Raw genomic sequence first — 23,917 nt, forward strand, 5'->3', positions numbered from 1 at the left:
GTTATAGGTATGCCATAAAAAGTAGATTTGGTTAAGATTATAAGTCTGATGTTACCAAGTGGAAGCTGATGGGGTTTTTTAATGTATTATGGAAGTCTGATTTGATGGGTACATTACTGTGCTTTTATCTTGACTCTAAATAGCACTTAGGTAAATAGATAATATAAATGGATGCCTACTTTGATTAGTCAATTAAACAGTTCTTTCCAAAAATAACAATGCAAAATGAAAGAACTATAGTCAAGCTGAAAAAAACGTTTTGTCTACACTATTGACAGCTTAAAATTGCGAGACAAGTAGCTCTGAAAACACTTTGATGTTACTGTACCCCTCTATTCCCGTCCCAAAGAGACACTCTCAGCAGCTAGAATCAGTCTATTAGAAATGTCTTACCAAGACTCAGGATTCACTGAAGACATGGTTGCACAAGTTAGCAAGTCCATGAAGAGCCAAGTACCATTTCCACACAGAAATAAATGTAGATTCTTGGAATATTGAGGGTAAAAACTGTAAAATTTGATAACAATGGATTTGTAACTCAGACTGTCTTGACAGTATTTCTTTAAAAATACAGCCAAAATTTCCTTTAAATCCATTTAAAGTAGGTAATTTACGAAGCGTGTCTTGGTAACTACGAAATACTAAACTACAATACAATTTTTTTTAATAATTAGCCTTGATTTTTTTCTGATGTGTCTTTGATTCTTGTGACAAACATATTTAATAACTAAGGGTTAATACAATGACTTTTTCAGTGATTCTGCTTCTGCCGCATTTACGCGTGTTTATTCTGGCTTTATGTAACTGCCGTTAATACAGTCATGATCAGTTTGTTAAAATGATCCAGTGAGGTGGGCTTTGAAGCACAAGGCAAATCCTGTGTGGCCTAGACTGGTCTATTGTGTCAGCGCTTTAGTGAACAGGCAGAATGCTCTGCTTTCTTGAGGTCTGGTGGTGGCTGCTTGGAAGTGTTTATTAGCGCTCACAAGAAACTAAGTGCCAGCTTTGAAGAAGGTCAACAGATGCTATTTGCTGTTGACACAGCAGTAGTACAAAAAAAGACAACTCCCTTGCTCCAAGGGGTAGGAGGCTTTGCGATTTGCAGTCTGTCTGTCTTCAGAAATTGCGTGGACGTAACTAAAATTAATAAATTGTCATTAGAGCTCTTTGCCCAAGACTACCAAATGGTGGAAGAGGTTTGTGTTCAGTTTTATTATTCTGGAAAAGAATGGGGTTTTGATCTTGCCATAGGTCTGAGGATATTTAATAAGTATGTTGGAAGAGTAAGGAAGGTATGTGCCACCAACCTGTAGCAGATGATAGCCTCAATTTACAGTTAATAAGCATGTACCTTCTTGAAAGTGATGTGGTTCCTCTAGACTCCTGACTGGGTCTACTAAACTGCCTTAGGCACATGCCTGTCAGATTTCTCTTGCACTTGCTTCAGCTTTGACAGAGAGTAATCTCTGATGTGATAACAAATGCATAGAAGGATCTCATTTCCATCCAGCTTCATTTGAAACCTGAGATGTTAGAAGGGTATTGGATGTACACAGAGAGTAAATTTTTCTGTTACATGCTTATGATACATGTGGACTGACTGTAGGATCCAAACAGATGCCACTTTTCAGAGGAAGGATTTTAGCATATCCTGTCATTTTAGGATATGTTACTATTCTGTGTTTTAATCGCTATCTATTTTTAGTCCTTCAGAAAGGTAGAATGTAGTGGGTGAGATATGCCAGAAAATGGATACTTTCCCTTGATTCCTTTTACCCAAATAATGGGGGTAGGCATAGTAATTTGTAGGGGGGTATCATCTGAGAGTCTTTGTGTGCTGCATTATCTGAGCAGGAGGAGCAAGGTAAGATTTGGCCACAGTCTGTGCAGCATTATGGAATTCCAGATACGGTTGAATCTAAAAGAGATTTTTGGAAGTAGATTGGCAGGTCATCTGGATTGTCTGTGGTTAAAAGGATACAGGTTTGACTGTATCATGATAATTGAAATGCTGGCTAGTAGCTAGTGTTTATTCAGTGGAATACTGTCAAGGGATTGACACCAGAATAACCTTTTCTTTAAGAGGAAGAATAATCTTTCTAGTTACAGGACACTTCTATGCCACTGAATACTTTTATACTGGATAAGGGGTTTTTACTGAATTAACTGTTTCAGCAGGAAGTCATAATTTTAATGTAAGTACTGTACTTGCTACAAAAGAAGGAAGGCTGAAATTACTCTGAAGGTTTTTTTGGCAGTTATCCTTGAAATGTTCAAAAGTATTTATTTCAAAATAGTGTTAAGATTGCTACTTATAACAATGCAGATATGATTGCTAAGAAATAGTATGTGCTTCATTAGTGTTTATGTAGCATGATATAGAAATCTAAATAAAAGGACTCCACAGCAATGCAGATCTTCATAGCTTGTGCTTTCTTAAAGGTAGTTGTCGGCATCACCCTTGCTACAGGTTTTATAGGAACTATTTTTGCTATAATCTCTTTTATTAGCAAATATAAGGTGTTAACCTGCTTTTCTCCTTAATAATTTTTAATCTTCCAAAAAATCCAAAGATTTCCCCTGAAAGGTACATTTTTATTTTTTTTTTAATAGCAAGTTGTGGCATTAAAAGATTCCAAGATTTATCAAGGCAATTGTGCAGTGGCTGTGTTCTTCAGCTAAAAAAGTACATAATCCTCTTCACTTAAACATCGTTTAATGCAGTAGATGGGCTTATTGATAGCCATTGAGATTTCTAGAGTCTGACACAGTGTTTTTCAGAGGTGGATGCTGTTGTGTAGAGGTAGAACACGAGGCCATGCAGCCTTTTCCCATGGATGGCGCGTGGAGAGTAGGCTGCATGTGGCAGTCTTAATAGAAAAGGAACAGCCAAGTTAGTCCCATGGAAGTCTCTGCCAGTATTCTTTTTCTTTTTGGTGTTTTACGCTTTCTGATCAAGGTGTGCTATGCTTTTGGGGAATTTCTTGAGAAATTCATGGGTTTACCTTTATAAATGGTAAAGACCTTCACAAAGTCCGAGCGTGTGTCTAGCTTGCTTACCAACACCGATGTCTTGTGATGTTAAGGTTCTAGGTCAAATTGAAAACATGATTCAGAGCTTTTCTTAGGATATGCGCCCTTAACGTTAAATGATTACAGATGTCTTTTTTATAGTATTTACTTTGCATACCATAATTTTGAACCAAGTGGGGCAGACTTCTACATTCAGGGTTAGCTCTGAGTTGAAGGCTGGCAGGAGGAGGACAATAAGGTTTTTTAAATGCAGTTGCTTGCTTGCTGGAACTTGATAGAAAACGTGCGTCCAAGGGATTAATTCTTTTTTCACACTGTGTGCTGTAAAGGACTTCTGATAGCTTAACGTTGTCTGCTAGTCACGTGAAACTCCATCTTCTTGTCTGCTTCTGGTCAGTGATTTACAGTCTCCAATATGTGCCACTAATTGTTCTCACTGAGTTATTTTTAAGGTAACTTGTGTACATGTGTGCTAAATTGTGAAGATGCTTTCTGAGATCATATATTTGGAAACCCAAGGCAGTGCAGAAGTGTGGCAGTATTCTTTTTATAGAACTGGGTCAGCAAGTGTACCTTGAGTCTGACCTCCAATAGGACACTGTTTGCAGGTGCAGTTCAAGATTTTCTATTCTGTAAAGGCTTATACGTGGATTCAAATATAGTACGATGAAATGAGTGATAGATAGCATTGGCAGTTCATCTGCAGTCCTGAATATGTCAAAGAAAGAGAAAAAGCTATTCTCTTTTCTTTTGTGGTGTCAGTGATGAATGTATTGGAATAAAATTCCTGAGCAGAAAGGATCATTTTAATTAAAAGGAGGGCAAGTGAAACAAAAAGAGAAAGATTATAAATTTCCTTATGTATAGCAATATGATTTATGATAGTAGACGTGGCCTCAGAAAGAAAGAGAAATAAACATCTTAGATTAAGAAAAGCTATAAGTAAATGTTCTTTCAGACCTAGAGATTTCTGACTGTAAACCGTAACAGCAATATATTCAAACTAGAGTGTTTCTCATCCGAGTGCTTTTACAAATACCTTTTTAAGTGTATAAAAGACATCTGTGGGTGATTCATCCTCGCCATTTCTGACCAGCGTGTGTCACTGAGCTGCCTTGTTAGGAAAGGGTGCAGTTAGTGTAGCGTTTGACGTTCCTCGGCAAGCGTTTGTCTCTTGCCTTTGGTGATTTTCTTTTTGTGCTTGGAAGGCTTGTGATCTTTTGAGGACTGTTTGAGAAGGCAGTTTTCCACATTATGAAGATTAGCAGTTAAAGCAGCTCGTAGTATTTCAAGATGGTGTGTTCCATGATGTAATGAGATGTGTTCTTGGTCTGAGCAGGGAATTAATGACTTGTAATTTGCAGCTAATACAAAATGAAACAAGCACATGCCAGATATAGGACACTGAGCCTTGCCATTTAATTAAGGAGGAACTAAGAGTGAAATTAGGGTTAAAAGCCCTGAATAGACTGATTATTGTTACAAAACAGCAACCTGATAGAGTTAAGTAGTGCTTGTAGATGACGGCGCCTGCAGGTATGGCTTGGGCCAGTCTTGTAATAGCTTTTGCAGTTAGGAAGTTTATTTACTTTTTCTTTTATGCAGCCACATTATTCTGTAACGTTCAGCTATCCTACCTGCTATCTGTATATTCAGAGAAAAAAGTTAAGGGAGAGTTTGATTTGTCACAGCAGTTTACAGTCTTTTTTTTTTTCAATTGTATTTTAAAACAGTAATGATTGGACAATAGACACATTAAAAAATTATCTTCCAAGCTTCTAATAGTTGAAACCTGACTATGAAATAATTAAAATATCAATATAGAAAAAGGGATTTACAAAAGTAAAAATCAACTAGAAAAATTGGAACTGTTTTATTTATTTATTTGTCTTTAGGACCCAGGAAAAAAAAAATCATGTGGATTTCTTAGAAAAATGTTCTTCCTTGATAAATTTTCCTAGGCAAAGAAGGATTCATACAATTACGTATTATGGCTCAACAATTCTTTGAGGTGATCTGCAGGGAAATGACACTTGTTTAGAAGTAGCTGAGTAGGAAAAGCTATTTATGCTTGAGAGCTCCTTAAATACAAGTTGAAGAGCTTAAGTAGCTAGTTCTGATGTGTTTATGTCTGTAGGAGAATTTAGGCACAAATTGTGATGTTAGCATTACTAGTGCAATTGGTTTGAAAGTTTTATGGATAACAAAATACATAAACTGATTAAAGATACAGCCATTTAAGTCGTTTGTATATGATGAGATTATCCCAGCAGTTACATGACTGAAAGACAGTAGGCTTGGCTCTGTGGCTCTGTTTTCTTTATGATTTCTTTGGTTCAGATTCATGCTATTCTCAGTCCGTTTCTTGAACTGGAGTTCGTGTTATAAAATTCTGCAAAAACCACTTTAGGAGGTGTCATTGTAGGACTTTTTGTGTTTGTCTGTCCAAGCTCATTAATTTTTGCGTGTTTAAAGAAAATTGCTTGGTTTTTTGTTTTTTTTTTCAGAGTGTTGGAAAGCGTTAAGTGACTTTTGTACTTCAGCATAGTCTATGTTGTAGTAAATAAACCAGAAAGGTAATACTCAAGATTTACACAGGCACATACTTAATATAATACGTAAATTGCTTAAGCCAGCTGGCTCGTCTGTAACTCCGGCTGCATTGCATATTTTATTCCCTCGTCCAAAATTCTGTTTTCCAACTAAACCTTTGTGCATGTTAATTTTTTGTTTTGTTTTCAGTTGTACACTGAATTAAAAATTAGTGTTTGAATCTAGAATTCCTGTTCTGTATAACAGGTAAAATTTGCAGTGCAGTGGACTGTGTACAGGATAAAACTGACAGGAGCTTAAGAAGCCTTTGACTGTGCCCTTTTTTTTCTGTAGGGAAAAAATAGAGGAAGAAAGAACGTTTTTGAAAAGTGACAGTAGAAAGGCATGGTAGGTTTTGTCTCTTTTCCTCTGTATACATGCATGTCTACATCCTGCATACAAACTTAACTTCTTTGCTTCCTGTACGGGGTTTGCTGCCTCAGGGTATGCAAAACTAATTGTATGATTCTGAATTCAAATATGGTCTTGTTCGATGAATAGGTAATGCCCTTATGTAAAATATATTTTTTTAAAAAATCATAGAAATAGCACTATACCTCCATGCTACTCATAAAAGATATTAGATATTTATTTATTAATCTTACTCCTACAAAGAATCAGATCTGATAGCACGATAAATTACATGTTTGTTATCCCCCCTTTTTCTAAATAATTCTCCCAAGCACAATCTATAAAACTCTGAACAACATTGTCCAAATTTTCTGAAATGTTTTACACAGAGATGATTTAAACAGAGACCCTGTGAAACCTATGCAGAAAGATTTGTTCCTTTCCTGTCAGTGGGAGAGATTAGAATTCTAACAATTTTCATTAGAGGAGACTTGAGAATCCCTCTTCCCAGCTGTGTTGACCTTCAGATCAATCTGTGTCTTTCTGTAGCTTTTGACGTGACACCAGCTCCAGTACAGTTGCTTGTAGTGGTAGCTCTGAGGCAGTGAAAGCTTATAGCTACATTTGGTTTAGAATGAGGTGGTTTAACAATCTAGTACACCAGATTAAGACAAGAAGGATGTATTTGTAAAGCACGTCTATTGTTGTGATGGGCTTTAAGTATGTTTTTGCCCCATTGGGTTTAAATCTGCTTTTTCTTTCTTCAGCAGCTTCTGTGCTGGCTTAGCCTTCACTAGTTGCAGTGTCACTGTGTTCAGACAGAGCTGTATGCCTCTTTCTTCCTTATAGTAACAAGTTAGTGTCCATTTTACACCTTAGATGTAATTGTGCACACAGATTTGTCTTCTGGCTAGATTTATGTCAGATAGTTAGTTCCCAGGCTGCTTCTTTTTTGCATGAAGGCATGACCATTGCAAGGCCTAATGTATTTTTTGGTATTACTTTCTTGGTTTTGTGTATTCTTTTTGTAAATGGCTGTTAATTTACATACATTCATCACTGAGAAATCATTTAACTTCTACTGTGGTGGTTCAAAAGTAATATTTCTCAGAACTTCTAACGAACATGGACCTCCACTTTGTATTCGAGATGTCCTCTGCTGTTTTTATTTCCTTAGGATCAAAGGTTTAGTTCTTTGTATTCAGGATGGAAGTTAATTGAAGGTGTGAAAGCATGCTGATGATAATTAGGGTTGAGCTGTATGTTGAAGTTAGCATAATCCATAACAATTTCTTATACGACTGTGCATGTTAGAAGTGTTTAGTTATAAATTTGATTTACATTGAATTGCAGTTCATTTTTATTAAACAGTGGTAAAACCAAATTCACTGCTTCCCTAAATTATCTCTGTTTTCAGACAATATATTATTATAAAATAAACCAGTGTAGTGTACAGCTCTTTTGTGACAAATGGATATGCGTGTTAAGTGTCGTGTTGCAGGAGGTCATAACAGAGAGTTTAATTTGAGTGTATATACATGGAAAGAGCAATCTCCTTTTTTTTTTCCTTTCTTTTTTTTTTAATTTAGTACAAGAACATCATGACAACAGCCAAAGGATGTGCTCTAAGTGATGCATATATGCATGTTCCTATAGCACTTTCATTCAAGATTTAAGTGGTTATTATTTTTTTTTTACTTTCTTCTAAAACTAGACTTGTTACTGTACAAAGTTTCAATACAGTTTAGCTAATTCATTTTAAATGTTAGGTTATCAAAGCCTCCCCTAGTGTCTTCATATAGATATGATAATTTATTGCTTTTAAAAAATGTTTCCTACTTTATAATAAATTTGTACTTTCTGGTACATGCAAAGATATAAATATCTTAAGTATAAAGGAGCAATTGCTCAATTCTTTATTTTCATTAGCGAACATTTTTCTGGTGACACTGAAAAAGAATGAAGCGATTTCTTTGTCTTCTGTTTGTATTTTTACATTGTTATACTTGTTTGTCACTTCAATAACAGCATATATAAAGTTACCTGAGTTTCTAAACTTTTTTGGGTCTTCATTTACATTTAGTAGAGGCATTTATAAACATCCAGAAATTGCTATCCTTAATGTAGTGCGTGAGGTACTGACAAAATAGCACAGTGAAATGTTTCTTGCAAGGGTTGTGTTATACAAACTGTTTTTTTCACCGTGAGACAGCTGTTGCAACTTCATTAAACCAGCTGCATCTAGACCTGTAGACAACTGAATGTCTATATGTAACTGTAGAGCTACAATAATGAGTGTAAAATAGTCTTAGGGGGCAGCTGTTATTTTCAAAATCTGTAGTGATAATAGCTTTTGCAGCCCTTGGAAAAGGATGAAGATTGTGTTTCCTTCTTACTGGAAATGGACTAGTCTTCTCATTGACTGATTCATCGACCCTTTTAGAGGGTTGGATGGTATTTCTTCTCCTCAGGCTCTAGCTTGGGGATATTTGTAGATCAGTAGCATCTGCAAATAACTATTATAGTGAATCTTTTATACACCAGCTACTTTCTTTGCTTTCACACATCCTGGAGATGCAGCCTGATTTTTCACTGCTCATTACAAATTCTTCTGCCATATTGTAATACAGATTTTATTTTCAGTTGTTGTTTGGCTTATGGATTGGTGTTAATATTAACTCTGGAAACAGAAGCTGGAAAACTTGAAACGCTGTTCGAACCCAGGACTTAAACACTATGAAAGTTGTGCAAAAACATTATTACATTCTGAATATACATTTCAAAATCCTATGTTTTAAGGACTTCTTAAAGGAAAGCTTTATTCATTTGTAGAGAATTGCTTATTTTATTTTTACTTCTGTGTTAATTAGCTTACCCTTCCATTTCAGAATGTATGAAAACATGTCCACAATGGTGTATTTAAAGGAAGAGAAGTTGGAGAAGCTCACTCAAGATGAAATCATTGCCAAAACTAAGCAAGTGATTAATGGACTAGAGGCACTGAAGAATGAACACAATTCCATTTTACAAAGCTTACTTGAAACACTGAAATGTTTGAAGAAGGATGATGAAACTAATCTGGTTGAAGAAAAATCAAACATGATTCGAAAGTCACTGGAAATGCTGGAGCTTGGCCTTAGTGAAGCACAGGTAAAATTGCAGTAGAAATAAAGCCTTTCAGACTTTGAATGAATTTTTGGTGTAAAAGAAGTAAATGAAAGATCGTTATTTGACCTATAATTAGAAATTTTGAAGTAAATAGAGATCAGTTTTGAAGGACTAGCATTTGCCTTACTGAGTATTAGCAATGTGTTGGGATGTTTATGTTGTTATTGTATGTTAAGGAAAAAGACTGCTTTACTTAATAGAGGTGGATACTGCCTGTCTTCCTGTGTTACAGAACAAATTATGCATGCAGTATTAAGGTATTGAAGCTCATAACTGAGCTCCATTTTACTTCAGTGAGAAAGTTGCTATTTTCTGTTTGGACTCTTCCACAGCTTTATGCAGGTAATGTTTGAGCATCTCAAGAACTGAGCATTGGCATCTTAACTCTAAATTATTGCATAGGGAGGTCTCACAGATAAATGAATTTGCTCCAACCTTTGACTCTGCTGTAACCTTAAGTTCGTATTTTAATTCCCTTCCCTCGGGAAGGAAATAAACCTCCCGGGTTTAACCCCAGGCAGCATCTAGGACCACACAGCTGGTTGTGCAGTTCTCCCCAGGCAGGGAGAAGAGGGAGAAAACGAGGGGAAAATGAAAGGAAGAATGCTCGTGGGTCGACATAAAGACAGTTTATTAGAATAAGAGAAAAAGGAAAATAACAGTAATAATAGTAAAAGACTATACAAGGTAAAGTAATACAACACAAGTCACTCTCGCCACCTGGTAAATTGGTTGCCCAGCCTGACCCGAGCAGTGATTGTGAATCCTTGCCCCCCCCCGGCCAGCCCCCATTTATATGCCGAGCATGATGTCTGTGGTACGGAATATTCCATTGGCCATTCCATTATTCTGTCTATGCTCCTTCTCAGCTTCAAGGACTTTTTTCAGCTTCCTGTAGAATAGAATAAACATCACCTGGCAACAACTAAAAGAGTATGTATTATTGATAGTCCTTTCATACTGAATCTGAAATACAGCAACCACTAGAAAGAAAATTAACTCTTTTCCCGCTGAAACCAGGACACCTTGATTCGGAGATTCTTTATAGTAGTTCACAATACTCCTGGAGCTTAAGAATCTCTAATGAATGTTCTACTACCTTCTACTAATGAAGGTTAAGAATTGAGTACAGAATCTAAACAGCTTTCACCCCTGTTAAAGAAGGGACTCTGAGCTAATTTCTGTGAAGTATCTTACTTGGTGAAAGTATCTCGTGCAGAAGATGAATGCGAAGATGCATATTTATTCAGGATGTCAGGACTATATTTACAGTCCAGCTTTAGAGTATTTTGTACTAGGTCAAAAACCTGAAATGATGTTATGTGACATAGTCATAAGTATAAAATGGCAGAGTGTTTGCAAATGAGTTGAAAATGCCAATAACTTAATTTTATCTTTATAGGCTTTATGTTGGTCTACAACTGTGCTTGGTCTTCTCATCTGGATCAAGCTATTATTATTTGGTGATAGGGAAGTTGTGTGCATCGGATCATGGTAAATTGAGGCTTGAGAGGATGAACAAATATGGGTTACCAGGCATGGGAATGTTGAACCCCTGGACATTATGGTACAGACTGTCAAGCCTTAGTATATTGTACAAGCTTTGATCCCTTGTATTGGAAGAAAATACTAGAAGATACATGGAATAAAATTGCAATTGTTGAGTTACCTTTAATGGGTGTTTGTAGAAAATCTGTGAGTGAATGAGTAGCTTCTCTTTCCTAACTTTGACATGGTTAGTCATGGGACTCCAGAGAGCTAGTTCTGATTCCTGGCTCTATCGGATTCAGCAGCCTCAGTTGCAGATGTTATTGCCGCCTTTGCCCCACGTGGTATTTTGTGAGCTGTGGTGGCAAGGAGCCAAGAAGTCTGCATTTACTGCCTTTGTTGGGAAAGCAATTACACTGCTTCAGACTACTGCCCTCGGACCTAATAAGCCTACTCTCCCTGCACGCTTTGGGTTGCAAATATGTAGGGGTTGTCTTAATTTAAATTAAGATATGGAAATCTTTTGTACATGTTTTTGTGACATGGATGTAGGTCTGATGACACATGTTAATTCCATGAAAATGAAACTGACTTTGTTGAAGAAGTAATCAAACTTTTCTTTCAGTTAATTCTAGAGAGTAAGATTACAAAGGATTTTAGTTTGTCATTGTAGCTTGTAGAATGTTGTTTGAGTATGTTGACCCTATTATCGCAACTTTCCTAAGTATACTTTCTGATGTTACAAATGCCACTGTTTGAATAGGCCAAATAATTTAAATTGTTAACAATTTTGAATATGTAAATAGGTAGGTGCAGAAGTCTGGAGATTTGGACTGGTATTAGGAAGTTATACCTGGAGTTTTATCATACCTTTATAGGAAAAAGTAGTTTTCAAAGGCTTGATGGATTTTTTTTGAAACCTGAAATATCAGCCAAGGACGCTATCTGTTTCACAGTAAATATTTAGTTTAAAAAACACTTCAAAGTAACTTTGTTTTAAAGAAACATGAAATTGAGGAGATTAAATACTAATAACTTGTGCATGTCAAACTCATCTAAAAGAAGATTTTTATTATCACTAGTTGCCCGTTCTTACAAGGTGTGCTTTCTGGAATTGCTATTAGCTGTTCTACGTGTATCAGTGGGAGATTACATAAACAGTGAAGGGGGAGTATCTTCAGGATGTAGTGGCTGGCTTTCACTTAACAAGCTCCTTTTTCATTTAACTTTGCTTAGCAAAAAAAAATAAATAATCCAAGTAGACTGCTTTTATGGCGGTTCTAGTTCTTGTCCTTAATGTGCCTGTTCAAAGACATTGAATGTCTGCATACTCAAGGTTATGATATGTATATCTAAAGTGCTTATATAGATTGTATGTTGCGTTGTGCATTTACATCTCAGTAGTATAATTGTCCCTTTGAAGTATTATCGTTATGCTGAGGTGTTCATGCTTATGAACTGTAAGCATCTATATGAATCCTTTTCTGTCTGAAAGCTCTTAACTTAGAACTCTGTTAGTTCTTAGGTTATTTTTGTGATCCTTCAAGTTAAAAGTATTACTGCTCCTTTTAATGTTAGTGGAACAGAGATTTCCATTTCGGTAATCTAAATCCTAACTGAATTTTTTCATATAAAGATTATATGTAAACTTCAGGGAATTCTAAAACAATTTGAATTCTGATAGCATCCTGGAAAACAATCATTAGTAGAGAGTTTCTCTAAGTTAATTCTGGCTAAACAATGTTAAAGAGTTCAGAGGAAAGGTGAGAACCAGATATATAAAGAAGAGAAATCTGAACGTTTACCAGATTTCACAGCTGACATAGGTTTTAAATAATAAAAGGCTTTTATGTTAAATACAGAACTGCATTCTAGAGGAAGTACGTCATGTGACACCTTCTGCTTTTTAGGTAATGATGGCCTTGTCAAATCACTTAAATGCAGTGGAATCAGAGAAGCAGAAATTGCGTGCTCAGGTTCGCCGCCTATGCCAGGAAAATCAGTGGCTGCGGGATGAACTAGCCAACACACAACAGAAACTACAGAAAAGTGAGCAATCTGTGGCTCAACTGGAGGAAGAGAAGAAACATCTAGAATTCATGAATCAATTAAAAAAATATGACGATGATATTTCACCATCAGTAAGTAGCTGTAGAGTAGAAAGCACCTTACATTTACGTATGTGTTGTAATCTGCCTAGCTACCAAGAAATGACAGATATAAGCTTTTTATTTGTCTCTAACATAAACTTGTCATTAAAATGCTTACCTTGTACCAGTGTCACATAGTTTGCAGAAAGATTCTGAGAGTTCCGGTCATTCTTATTTTAAGAGAGTAAATGTTTTACTGTCTGTAGATAATAAAATACATATCAGGGTCAAAAGCCATAAATACTTATTTAGTATCATATTAGCTTAAAAAAAATAGAACTGAACTTCAAGCCAGAAATTTCCTGCTGTAAATTCAACAGTTAAAATAAGTGGGAAATGTAAACTCTTAGAGATTCTAAGGACATAGGGGATATGGCATATTTTGACTGCAAGAAGAATATTTTATTTTTGTGTAGTGAAATCAGTGTGTAGCTTTTATATCTGTTGAGAATTTATACTAGGATAGGATGTTATTGAATCCCGTTTCATGACCTTCTATCAGACATCGTGATTGTCTGTGTTTTCAGTCGCGTTTAGCTATCCCATTGTGTTACATATTCTTAGATTCAGAGAGAAAATGGATAAAATTTTAATTTATGGAAGTAACTTATCACTTAAAATTACATCTGAATTATTTGCCCTTGTTATCCATTTGTTTTGTTTTCTTAAGTTAGATGGCACTGTAGAGATATACCTCATTTTGTGCATTCAGACCTTCTCAGCTGTGTCTTGGAAAGAACCGTTTTTCATAACCAATTATTTCAGCAACATAATGGTTGAAAATGTATGCATTTTAATCATGCTTAACTGACTGCTTGACTAAATCCTTTTTAACATATTGTCAGTAGTGAGAGTTGTTTTGGTCAGTTGCACATGACACATTTCAGTGCTATTTCATGAGTTTGTATTTGTAGCTGAATACTGCCTGTGAAGCCTGTTTAGAAAAGGGGTAGGAGGAGGGAATACTGGGATTTTGATGTGCTAACTATTGAATTGTAATCTGCAGATGGCCTAAATAGCACCATTATTTGAAGTTTAATTAGCAACCAGGGTCAAAGTAAGCAAAGTTTCTAGTTTCACTAACCATATGGACAGCCTCTGCTGTTAGCCTTTGAAAATAGTAGATTTTATATACTTAGTATGAGGTTGGAATCAGCACACTTGAAATTATGGACTTCCCATCTGAGATCTAGTCCCATCAATCTGCTGGTTTTGTACAGCACCCACTTTGCCACCATTGAACTTGTACGCCAGCAGCAGCAGTTGCCTTTTTCTCATCTTTGGAAAAAGGTGTTGGATGGAGAGCCAGACAAATAGGAATGTGTTCTGCTTCTGAGTTTTCTCCTTACTGAGCTTAACATTTCTGAGAACTTCAACTATTTGTACTGTGTAAACTCCCCATTTAAGAAATAGGATTTGAGAGATGATGTGTTTCTTTATTTTACATGATTGTGGGACTTGGGATAATCTTTGTATGTTTAAAATCAATATACACTGATGGATTGTGCAGAAATTAATATGGTTTCAGATGGAGACTATTGGAGATGAACTTCCTTCCAAGTATTTTTTTTTTTCTTTTGAGCCCTACAGATCACGATTGCAAAATCTGTTATTTGTGCAGAAGTTGAGTACTCAAAAATTGAAATGACAGAATTAAAGTTGCTGGTGCAGCTTTATTCTCCTTCAGGAGATTAATCCCATTATTCCTCTCCCTTGCTCATCTATAACTGCATTTATGTCTAAAAAAAGTGCAGTGGACAATTCTGTATTCTGTAGAACTCACTCTTTACTGGGTGCTTTCATTAGGTATAATGTGTCTGTAAGAATAGCAAATGTGTTCTTGTGTGCTTAAATTGAGACTGAAATCTAGGAGACCTCATTTCTATTCCTGGCTCTTCTGAAGGTGTCCTGTATTGTTTTGGGGCAGAGTATGTAAATACATTTGAACATAAGACCTTCATTAAACTCCTGCGAGAAATCTTATTCTTGGCAATTTCTAAGTTCTGGGTGTGGGGTTTTCCTTTAACGTTGCTGATTAAATGGACTGTCCCTTTATGCCTTCGATTTAAGTGTAACTATTTGTTTGGGTTTGGGGTTCTATAGGAGGATAAAGATACGGATTCCACCAAAGAGCCTTTGGATGACTTATTTCCCAATGATGATGAAGACCAAGGACAAGGAAGTAAGTGCACTTCAAGTTACAATGTTAGTGTATTTCTGCAGTGCAGAATATAAAGATGCTCTTTACAAAAATGAATCCATGCTTAGGGTCCTCTGGGACACAGTGGAGTGGTGAATGCTGCTGCTAGAATAAGGAAACCAGTCATTGATATACATTCGGTACATCTATATCTATAGAACTGGGGTGTAGTTTTTTAAGGAGAGTTTACCAGCTGTTGTAAAGTTCTTGGGACTGACTTCAGTACAGAATTGGTTCCACAGTCTTTACTGTGAGCCTCAGAATGGAAAAGGTTTGTTCCAAGTGACTGAGGCAGATTCTGAAACATTGAAGCATTTTGATGGTGTGCCCAGGTGGTTGAATTCTGTTAATGACTTTTTTTAATGATCTGATTTAACATTTTGGGGCAGGTTTCAGTATGAAGTCATTCTTATATAGTGTTTCGTCCTTTGCTAAGATCGTCTTCCTTAGTTTTACTACTTATTCTAGAAATATTGTCTTCAGGTCAGAAGGGCTGATGAATATGCAGTGAAGTTTGAGGTAGGGGTATGGTACTGTGGTTGAAAGACACCATTAATAGGGTAAGGCTTGCGTAGTGAAATCTGTTTTTTGTATGGGTGTAAAGCTGATATTATATAATGTATTGATATTGTAGCGTATGTGCAGTGTGCTAGTAGTATAATGGTTCTTAGTAGACAAATGACTTCAGAAAAAATATCTGAAGGGTCCCACCTGTGTAATCAGCAGAGTTTCAGTTTCCTTTATGGGCACATACACAAGATACACTGTATGCTTGATAGCATGGTAAAGCTATCCGTAGCCAGCAGTGGAAGGAAGACTTGAAGAGTTTAAAATAGGTTAGCGTTGACTGTGCTGAACTCATCCTTCCTTCCTTTGTAGCAGGAAAATTGAATGGCAAAGCTGTCTATATATCTGTGTAGTCCATCGACCTTATTTTGCTTTACAGGAGACAAAGCTGAGATTTCGGTAATTTCCTTGACCTCCAGGAAAAATACTGAAATGCTTCAGTGCTTTGGTAGGCAGTCATTGTGAACATAGGCTTGGAATTTTATGATTCTACTGACATAAAAAGGTTCCCGCTTGCAGTGAGAGTGTGTTTTGCTTAATAGAAAGGAGAGAAGAAAGTCAGGCTCACAACAGCAGCGCTTATCTTGTGTGTTGTCTAGAATTTAATGAAAATGAGTAAGAGGTAATTTTCTGTCTTCCCAGAAATCTCTCAGGTGAAGAGAAAAAGAGTAGTAGATTTGGGGGAGGAGTGAGGGCGTGGGGGTTGCAACAACCAAAGGTTAGGAGCTACTGGAAAATAAGTGGCTAACCCTGAAGGTTGACACTGCCTTTGGTGACTCAGTGCCTTTTCTCTTGCACCTGTTATTAGCAGCATCCAAGGTGTTTTAATCCTTTATGTGCCAACCTTAAGTATTCCCTGGTATAGCAATCAAAGGGAAACAAAAAATTTTGTATGTTTAGAGAAGGAAAATAAAGGAAAAAGGACAAATCATTTGAGATTTTCTGCAGGTATTTGGCTTGTCTGTGTTAATGTTCCTTTCCATAGGGAAACATCGATATTTATGAGTGCAAAGTTATGATTTAATCTTGAGAATTGTTAATGATTTGCTGAGCTGAAATAGTTTCATACTTCCTTCATTGGTTTATTACATTTGGCCATTTGAGCTAACAGAACTGTAAAATAATACAATACTGGACAGAGTATGGAGTGTAAAATGGTCATATTTTCACTGTCACTGTTCAAGACAGTACAACTGCTGTGAAGTATGTTTTAATAGTAATGCTTTGTATTGAAGAAATAAAATTCAATGAGTCTCATTTTGTGTCATTGAGCAGTAACATTAGATGGTTTAGTTACAGTCATCTTTGAAACAACCTGAAATCTTTTGAATTTCTTTCAGTTCAACAGCAGCATAGCAGTGCAGCAGCTGCTGCCCAACAAGGTGGCTATGAAATTCCAGCAAGATTAAGGACCCTTCATAATCTTGTTATTCAGTACGCCTCACAAGGTAGATACGAGGTTGCTGTACCTCTCTGTAAACAAGCTCTTGAAGATCTGGAGAAGACTTCGGGTCACGATCATCCTGATGTTGCCACTATGTTGAACATACTTGCTTTGGTGTACAGGTTTGTATACTGACATAACTACATACCAGTTAAATAAATAGTTAGTGTTTGGCTGCAACCTGTTAATGTTCAGACTAAAATTTTTTGACAGTTGTATTGTTTTCCATTCCCTGTTTTTTATTAAAACCCTCAAGAGGGTCCTGCAATATTTATATACGCCATATAGTTCAAAGTCAAACAAGTTGCTGTATTTTCGCGTGTGTCTTGGTTTTGGGAGTGAAGCTGGTTTTGATGCTTTTCTTTTTTGTCTGCTGAGGGGGCATGTCTTGATAACCCACTTACAGATAATCTAGAGGTATAAATTGGACAGCAGCGTAGAAGTAGTGTGTGCTAGTCCTCAGCCAGCAAACTGCTTTACAGTTACAGGCTTCAGGTTTTTACTTCCTGATTTCTGAATGCATATTCAGTTACTCTTTTTTGTGCTAGCATCTTTAGGCCAGTACTGAAGTCAGCTTCATTTTTGACTTCCTTTTCTGAATCCCCAGTATTAATTATGACTCTTTAAAATTTAGAGACCAGAACAAATACAAAGATGCAGCAAATCTCCTGAATGATGCCTTGGCTATCCGTGAAAAGACTTTGGGCAAAGATCATCCAGCGGTTTGTATACACGCAATATCATATTCTTAGTTGTGTTTTTCACTGAATTTTTTAAACTCATTCTAATATTAAACTCAACAGGAAAGTTTTTAAGACCTGGCTTATCTCTAAACAGTACAGGTAGGAGGCCACAATGTAACATTCTTGTTTTCTCTTAAATATTTAATGTACATTTTGAGCGCTATATTCAGTGCTGTATCACCACAAATGACTCGCACATACTTGATTTTGGATTGCATGGATGTTCTGTGGGAAATTAATTTGGGAAGATTTTAATTTACTTACTCAAATCACTTTATTAAACTCGGATTGAAGGTGTACTTCTGATTTGTTTTACTGCTGCTTTTAAATGAAACATAAATCAAGCTTTTGTACTTACTGTTTAAAATTAATGTGATATCTCACTTCACATAGCCTGAGTGAAGCAGGGCAGCTCTGAATATAGATGTGAGAGGTACCTTTGTAAGAGAAGAATGTATGAAGAAAATGTATGCACTAGAGGACATTTCCACAAATGAAGCAAAAGTATTTCATGATTTGGGATTTTTTCCCTTTCTTCATTTGTGTATGTATGCATTCAATAGTAATTATTTCTTCATTTGTACGTTTCAAGAGGTCTACCCTGTGCATGGAAAATTTGAAAACATCAGTGCATTGCAGATATGTTCATTTGTCAGATATTTGTATTGGCAAATTCCAGTGTAATTAATATTTCTCTACTGTGGACAGGTGGCAGCAACTCTAAACAATCTTGCAGTACTTTATGGTAAACGGGGAAAGTACAAAGAAGCTGAACCGTTGTGTAAGCGAGCTCTGGAAATCAGAGAAAAGGTATGAGTAAAAGAATACAGCACCTTTGAATGGACTTTTTGAGGCAGGGGGCAAACTTAAACATTTTTACTTTTTTTTTTATGTTTCAGTTGGATGGATCTGACAGATAAACCACAAGAGTTAGCAATGCACTAATAGTCAGCAGCGTCTGAAATTCAAAACAGTAGTAAATTCCAGCAGTCCTACCGAGCTGTTGGAGCACACTGGGTGTATTCTAAACTCTATATTTTATAATTCACTTTCTTTACCTTTTTTTTTCCCCTTTAATAGTTATGTAATCTTTGATTTGACAAGAGCATTGCAATTAAAAATGAAACATCATTAAATTTTTTAAGTTGACTATTCTGTGAATATCTGGATATTTATTCCAGTATTGAGACTGAATGCCTGCATCTTCGGGCTTCTGTGTTTAATACACTGCATATAATGTTGTTACACTACTTAAATTATTCCTGTTATGAATTGTTCTGCAGCATTCTTAGTTTGCAATATAATTGAGTAATCTTCATATCTTTCAAATGCAAATTTTGCTTTTGTCATCCTCGTGTTGAATTGATGAGGAATAAAAACCAACGGGTTATTTCTAAATGATGCATTTCTAAACCCTGATATGATAATTGGAGAATGTTTTAACACAAAGTATTTCATTTTCAGGTTCTGGGGAAAGATCACCCTGATGTTGCCAAACAATTAAATAACTTGGCTTTGCTATGCCAGAACCAGGGTAAATATGAGGAGGTTGAATACTACTATCAGAGGGCACTGGAGATTTACCAAACCAAACTGGGACCAGATGATCCAAATGTTGCGAAAACAAAGAATAACCTGGTAAGCCTTTTATAAAGTAAATCGAAGAAAAAGTAAAATTTTGTGTTGAATTGAAATGCACCTTTATTCGGCATGTATTGTATTTATTATTTACCAAGCTAAATAAAACAGTGTGCTGATATATCTTTGGGGTTTTTTTTGTTTTCAGGCATCCTGCTATCTAAAACAGGGCAAATTTAAGCAAGCAGAAACTTTATACAAAGAGATTCTCACTCGCGCTCATGAACGGGAGTTTGGCTCTGTAGATGGTAAGAAGCTTAGTCCCTAGATTCAAATGTATGTTTCATTTTTGTAGTTATTATGAAATAAAATCTGCAGGAAGTTAATTGTATCACGATTAAAATTGTTTTCTGCTTGAGGTAGACTTAAAACATGAGATTACAGATGCATGTAGATTCATCATAAGAAAGCATTTAGATACAGCAGTAACATTTGATATAAAAGGAGAGTTTTACTTATATGAGGTAGACTCGGTAGGTTTAAGTTTTAAGAATTTTGTATCTGGCATAATTTATCTTACGCCCAACCAAAACCAATTTTAGTATCTTTATAGAGGCAGAAAAATGTATGTCACTTTACAGTCACAGAAAAAGTCAGTGCAGGATTTCTAATGATATAATAAATATATTGTTAATGTGAGTTCTCTGTTAATACATTTAAAGAATGGGGAAAATACCCTTAAATGGTGAATTACACTATACATTGAAGTCAAATGCATTTTATCAACTATAAATCACAGTGAAGAATTTTCATTGCATTCCATGACAGTAGCATATGCACCACTTATTAGATGTCAAAATGGTTGTTATGATAAAAGAAATAAATGCATGTTTTCTAGCACAGAACTAGGTACATGACAAATCAATGTCAGCATATAATGACTTCAAAGCTTCTCAGAAGTACCTGTTTCTAAGTTCAGATAAGAAAAGAAGACAAAATGGTAAAACTGTAAGAGGTGCATGTTTTATTTATCTGCTGCTTGTAGTAGGGACAGTAAGGGGTTTTTTTTGTGGTGGTAATAGTATAATTCTCTGGCTCACAACTTCATTTCGGAAGAGTGAAAATCAAACAATGAATACTTTGTAGTTTTGTACTTCTATAATCTATTTTCTTCTGTTTCATCAGATGAAAATAAGCCTATTTGGATGCATGCAGAAGAGAGGGAAGAATGCAAAGTAAGGCTGTTGCCATAAATCTTTTTTGTAGCTTTTACAATTTAAGTTACAAATCAGTTATTTTTCTTCAATGTTACTTTTGTTTTAGGGAAAGCAAAAAGATGGCACATCTTTTGGAGAATATGGTGGCTGGTACAAAGCTTGCAAAGTTGACAGGTGGGTATTTTCTTTACAGGACAAAGCAGCAATAGCCCAGTATCTAGAAATGCCGCATTAAAGCATGTTTAAAAATGAAACCAAACCAGCTACTTGTTCAGGATTATAAAAACTGTAGTATTAAAAATTCAGGCCCCAAGTCTGTGTTTCAGGAACACAGTAGCAGTTTTTAAGTCCCAGGGCTGCTTTTACTCTAGGCTGGTTAGATCTAGTGACATAAAGATTCACTACTTGTGTTCTTGGCAGTACTTCACATGGAAGCATAGGTCACCTTTCTTTCTTTTTATACTGCTGGTTGGCATATGTGCTCTTCCAGCCCCAGCAAGACCTCTAGAGAGGGCCAGAAGCAAAAAGGAGACTGTGCAAATAACTGAGCCTTGAGTTTTCTAGCTGGCACAAAAACCAAAGCTAAACTGCCACAATTCAGCATTATTTGAGTTTCTAAACCTTGAAGAATATAGTTTTGTGTGAATTAAAACGTATATCTTAAAATGGAAGAAGAGAAAAAAGGACTTCAGCTTGGATTATATGTGGTGAAATATTTTTTGTTTGCTTTAATTTTGTTCCTTAACTGCCTTTTTTTTTTTTTAACATGCAGGTGGTACAATGTAAGAAAAGGCTTGCACCTAGTACTGATAATATTCAGTGAGGGGTTTTTGTTTCTTCAGTGTTTGAATTCTTGTATTTAACAAGCAACAGAACCTTTGTACTGTTGAAATCTGCTCCTTTTTCTCCATCCTGAACTCTGGGTGCAATACGTTTTGTTGGTTTGTGTTTCATGTACTTGTTCATTCCAATGCATGAGGAAATCTTTTCTCTGCTGTTACTGGAGCAAAACTTCAAGCAACAGTACTGTGACTGAGCTAAATCTCATTGTGTCATTGAAACAAAAATGTCTTGTAGTGTGAGACTTGATAATGAAATGTGCGATATTTTTTTCCTCTTTATTATTCAAGCGTAGTTTGAATGCACAGACGCTGCAAATAGGTACTAAGTAAAAGCTGATGAAAGGAACTGGTAATTCGTTTTGTGACTAAGACATGCCATGGTAATGGTCACTCTATGCATGAGTAAGCATATTTTCTGGAAGCTTCACAATTATTCGGTTGGACACACTCAGATTGAGCTAAATTTTCACCTCGAGATGCATCCGAGAAACAAAAGGATATAGCACTCTAGTTTTTTCTCTTGAGTAGATCTAGAGGCTAGTTACTAACTTCCAGTTTCAGGGCTGGTGACTAATCAGTGTGAGCCATTAATGCATATTGAAAGGCCTTAACAGGCTTTTCCATGTATGTGAAGTATGGTATATGTATTTCAAGAGAGACTTACTAAATATGAAAAATGTGATAGTTACTATATTAATTTAAGTTTTCATGGTTTGTGAATTGAAAAGAGTTTAGTGTGTGTGTGTACTTATATATATACACACACTTTTTTTTTTTCTGTAATAGTCCAACAGTAACAACTACCTTAAAGAACCTTGGAGCACTTTACAGACGACAGGGCAAATTTGAAGCTGCTGAAACATTAGAAGAGGCAGCAATGAGATCTCGTAAACAGGCAAGTATGAAAATTTGCCTTAATGATATTTCTGCACTGTGGTCATGCAGATTTTCAACTTCAGTATCTATTGTACATGCAGAATATATAAACTTTTAGCTAGTCAGTGTCTGGTGCATGGTGTTGCCCTCTAATTTCAGTCTGAACTAGTGATAAACTGATACTGTCTTAATGCTTGCAAACTGGTTAATTGCTAGGGCAGTGGCACCGTGTACTAGAGGCATGATTCAAATTTGGAGTGAAATTATGTGGAAAGTGGAAGAGCAGAAAACACTGTGTTGGCCAGCATTCCTCAATTGGCTACATGTCCTGGGAGGGAGACTGTAGCTAGGAAAAAATGGAGAGTTTCAGTTGATAATCTCCTTTCCCAGTAATGCTGTTCTACTTTTAATAAGGAACCGTCAAACTTATAAATGTTCTGTTTCTGCATATGACCGGCTGCAGCTTGTGCAGACCTTCAGAAGACCATTATAAATTTGACCGTTGCTGTTTTGTTTAGTTTTGCAAACTGATGGCATGGGTATTACGGTTTAAGGGAGGACTATAATTCTTTTAATGTGGAGGAGTTCTCTGCTGTCTCTGTGGTCTCAAATCTGCTGTTCAAGTAACCCTTTCTCACAGTCATAGAAGGTAGGAGAGTGTTTGTTTTGGTTGGGGTTTTATTTGCTCTTTGTTTTTCCTTTCCCTTTTGGATGATTTGATACAATATCTTTTATAGAAGTACCTAAGACTGGACAAGAAAACAAAGCTTGTCAGTCAGTTTTAAAATGGAAAGCAAAATAAGAAAATGTTAGTGAATAGAAAAAAAAAAAAAACAACTTGGAAAGTTCAACTTTAATATTGTTTTTAAGCAATAGTAAATAAGGTTTGTATTTTTTCAGAAGTAGTTTGTTTTTTGTTGTTTGTTTTTTTTCTTTATGTCCATGTAAAATTCTAAACTCAAATTCTAAATTGAAATAAACTGACTTAGGTGACAGATCGTATCTTTATTGATAACGTACTGGGTTTTATTGGTTATACTGATTTGAAGTTGTATTCTAAAGAATGATACTGCAGTGTTTGATGTATATAGAAACTGATTTCTGGAAAACGGAGAGTGCAAAAAAGTTCCTGGCAAACCTCGTGCTTTTCTAGTGAATTCAGCAACAGTTCCCTTTGATAGAAGGTGGCGTAAGTTCTTTCTTTGACAAAAAATGATGGAAAACTTGTGAGCGTTTGCCAAATAAGTGGAATTAAACTGGTAAGAGGAAAATATGAATCTGGGAGAAAAGTTCTTCAGCAAAGAAAATTCAAGGGTGGGGGAGAAATAGCTCATACAGATACTTTCTTTACTGAGGATGATTTTCATGTGCTTTTACTGAAGGTTCATTTTTGGTGAGTGTCTCATTCAGATGTGATTTGAAGATAAGAAATGAATGTGCACTGCATCTTAACATATTTGCTTTGGTTGTTAGTTTTACTGTTGCCATTACATGGGATAATTTTTTAGTGTGAACAGATACAGACAGGATAAATAGGGATAATATAATAATAATAAGAAGACTGGTGGAAGAAAACTTTAGCTTGTAGTTACCTTTGTTTCCTTTTTTTTTAATGTATAAAAACAAAACAAACAGAACACCAGCTTTTCAAGTTCAAATTTCTACTGT

The 23,917-nt window shown here is 35.9% G+C and overlaps 1 protein-coding gene across 1 annotated transcript in view; it reads left to right on the forward strand.

Annotated features, from left to right (window-relative positions):
• The window catches only part of KLC1 (kinesin light chain 1), a 51,905-nt gene that overhangs the window by 10,083 nt on the left and 17,905 nt on the right, over positions 1-23,917 (forward strand). The window contains 11 exon segments of the mRNA XM_063333262.1: positions 8,865-9,126; positions 12,543-12,773; positions 14,886-14,964; positions 16,890-17,115; positions 17,628-17,715; positions 18,445-18,546; positions 19,201-19,374; positions 19,523-19,622; positions 20,500-20,549; positions 20,638-20,705; positions 22,160-22,268. Of these exon segments, the coding sequence (XP_063189332.1) occupies positions 8,866-9,126; positions 12,543-12,773; positions 14,886-14,964; positions 16,890-17,115; positions 17,628-17,715; positions 18,445-18,546; positions 19,201-19,374; positions 19,523-19,622; positions 20,500-20,549; positions 20,638-20,705; positions 22,160-22,268 (1,488 nt within the window). The 5' untranslated portion in view covers position 8,865.

Source organism: Chroicocephalus ridibundus, chromosome 4, assembly GCF_963924245.1.
Source record: "Chroicocephalus ridibundus chromosome 4, bChrRid1.1, whole genome shotgun sequence".
In the NCBI taxonomy this organism is placed as follows: Eukaryota; Metazoa; Chordata; class Aves; order Charadriiformes; family Laridae; genus Chroicocephalus; species Chroicocephalus ridibundus.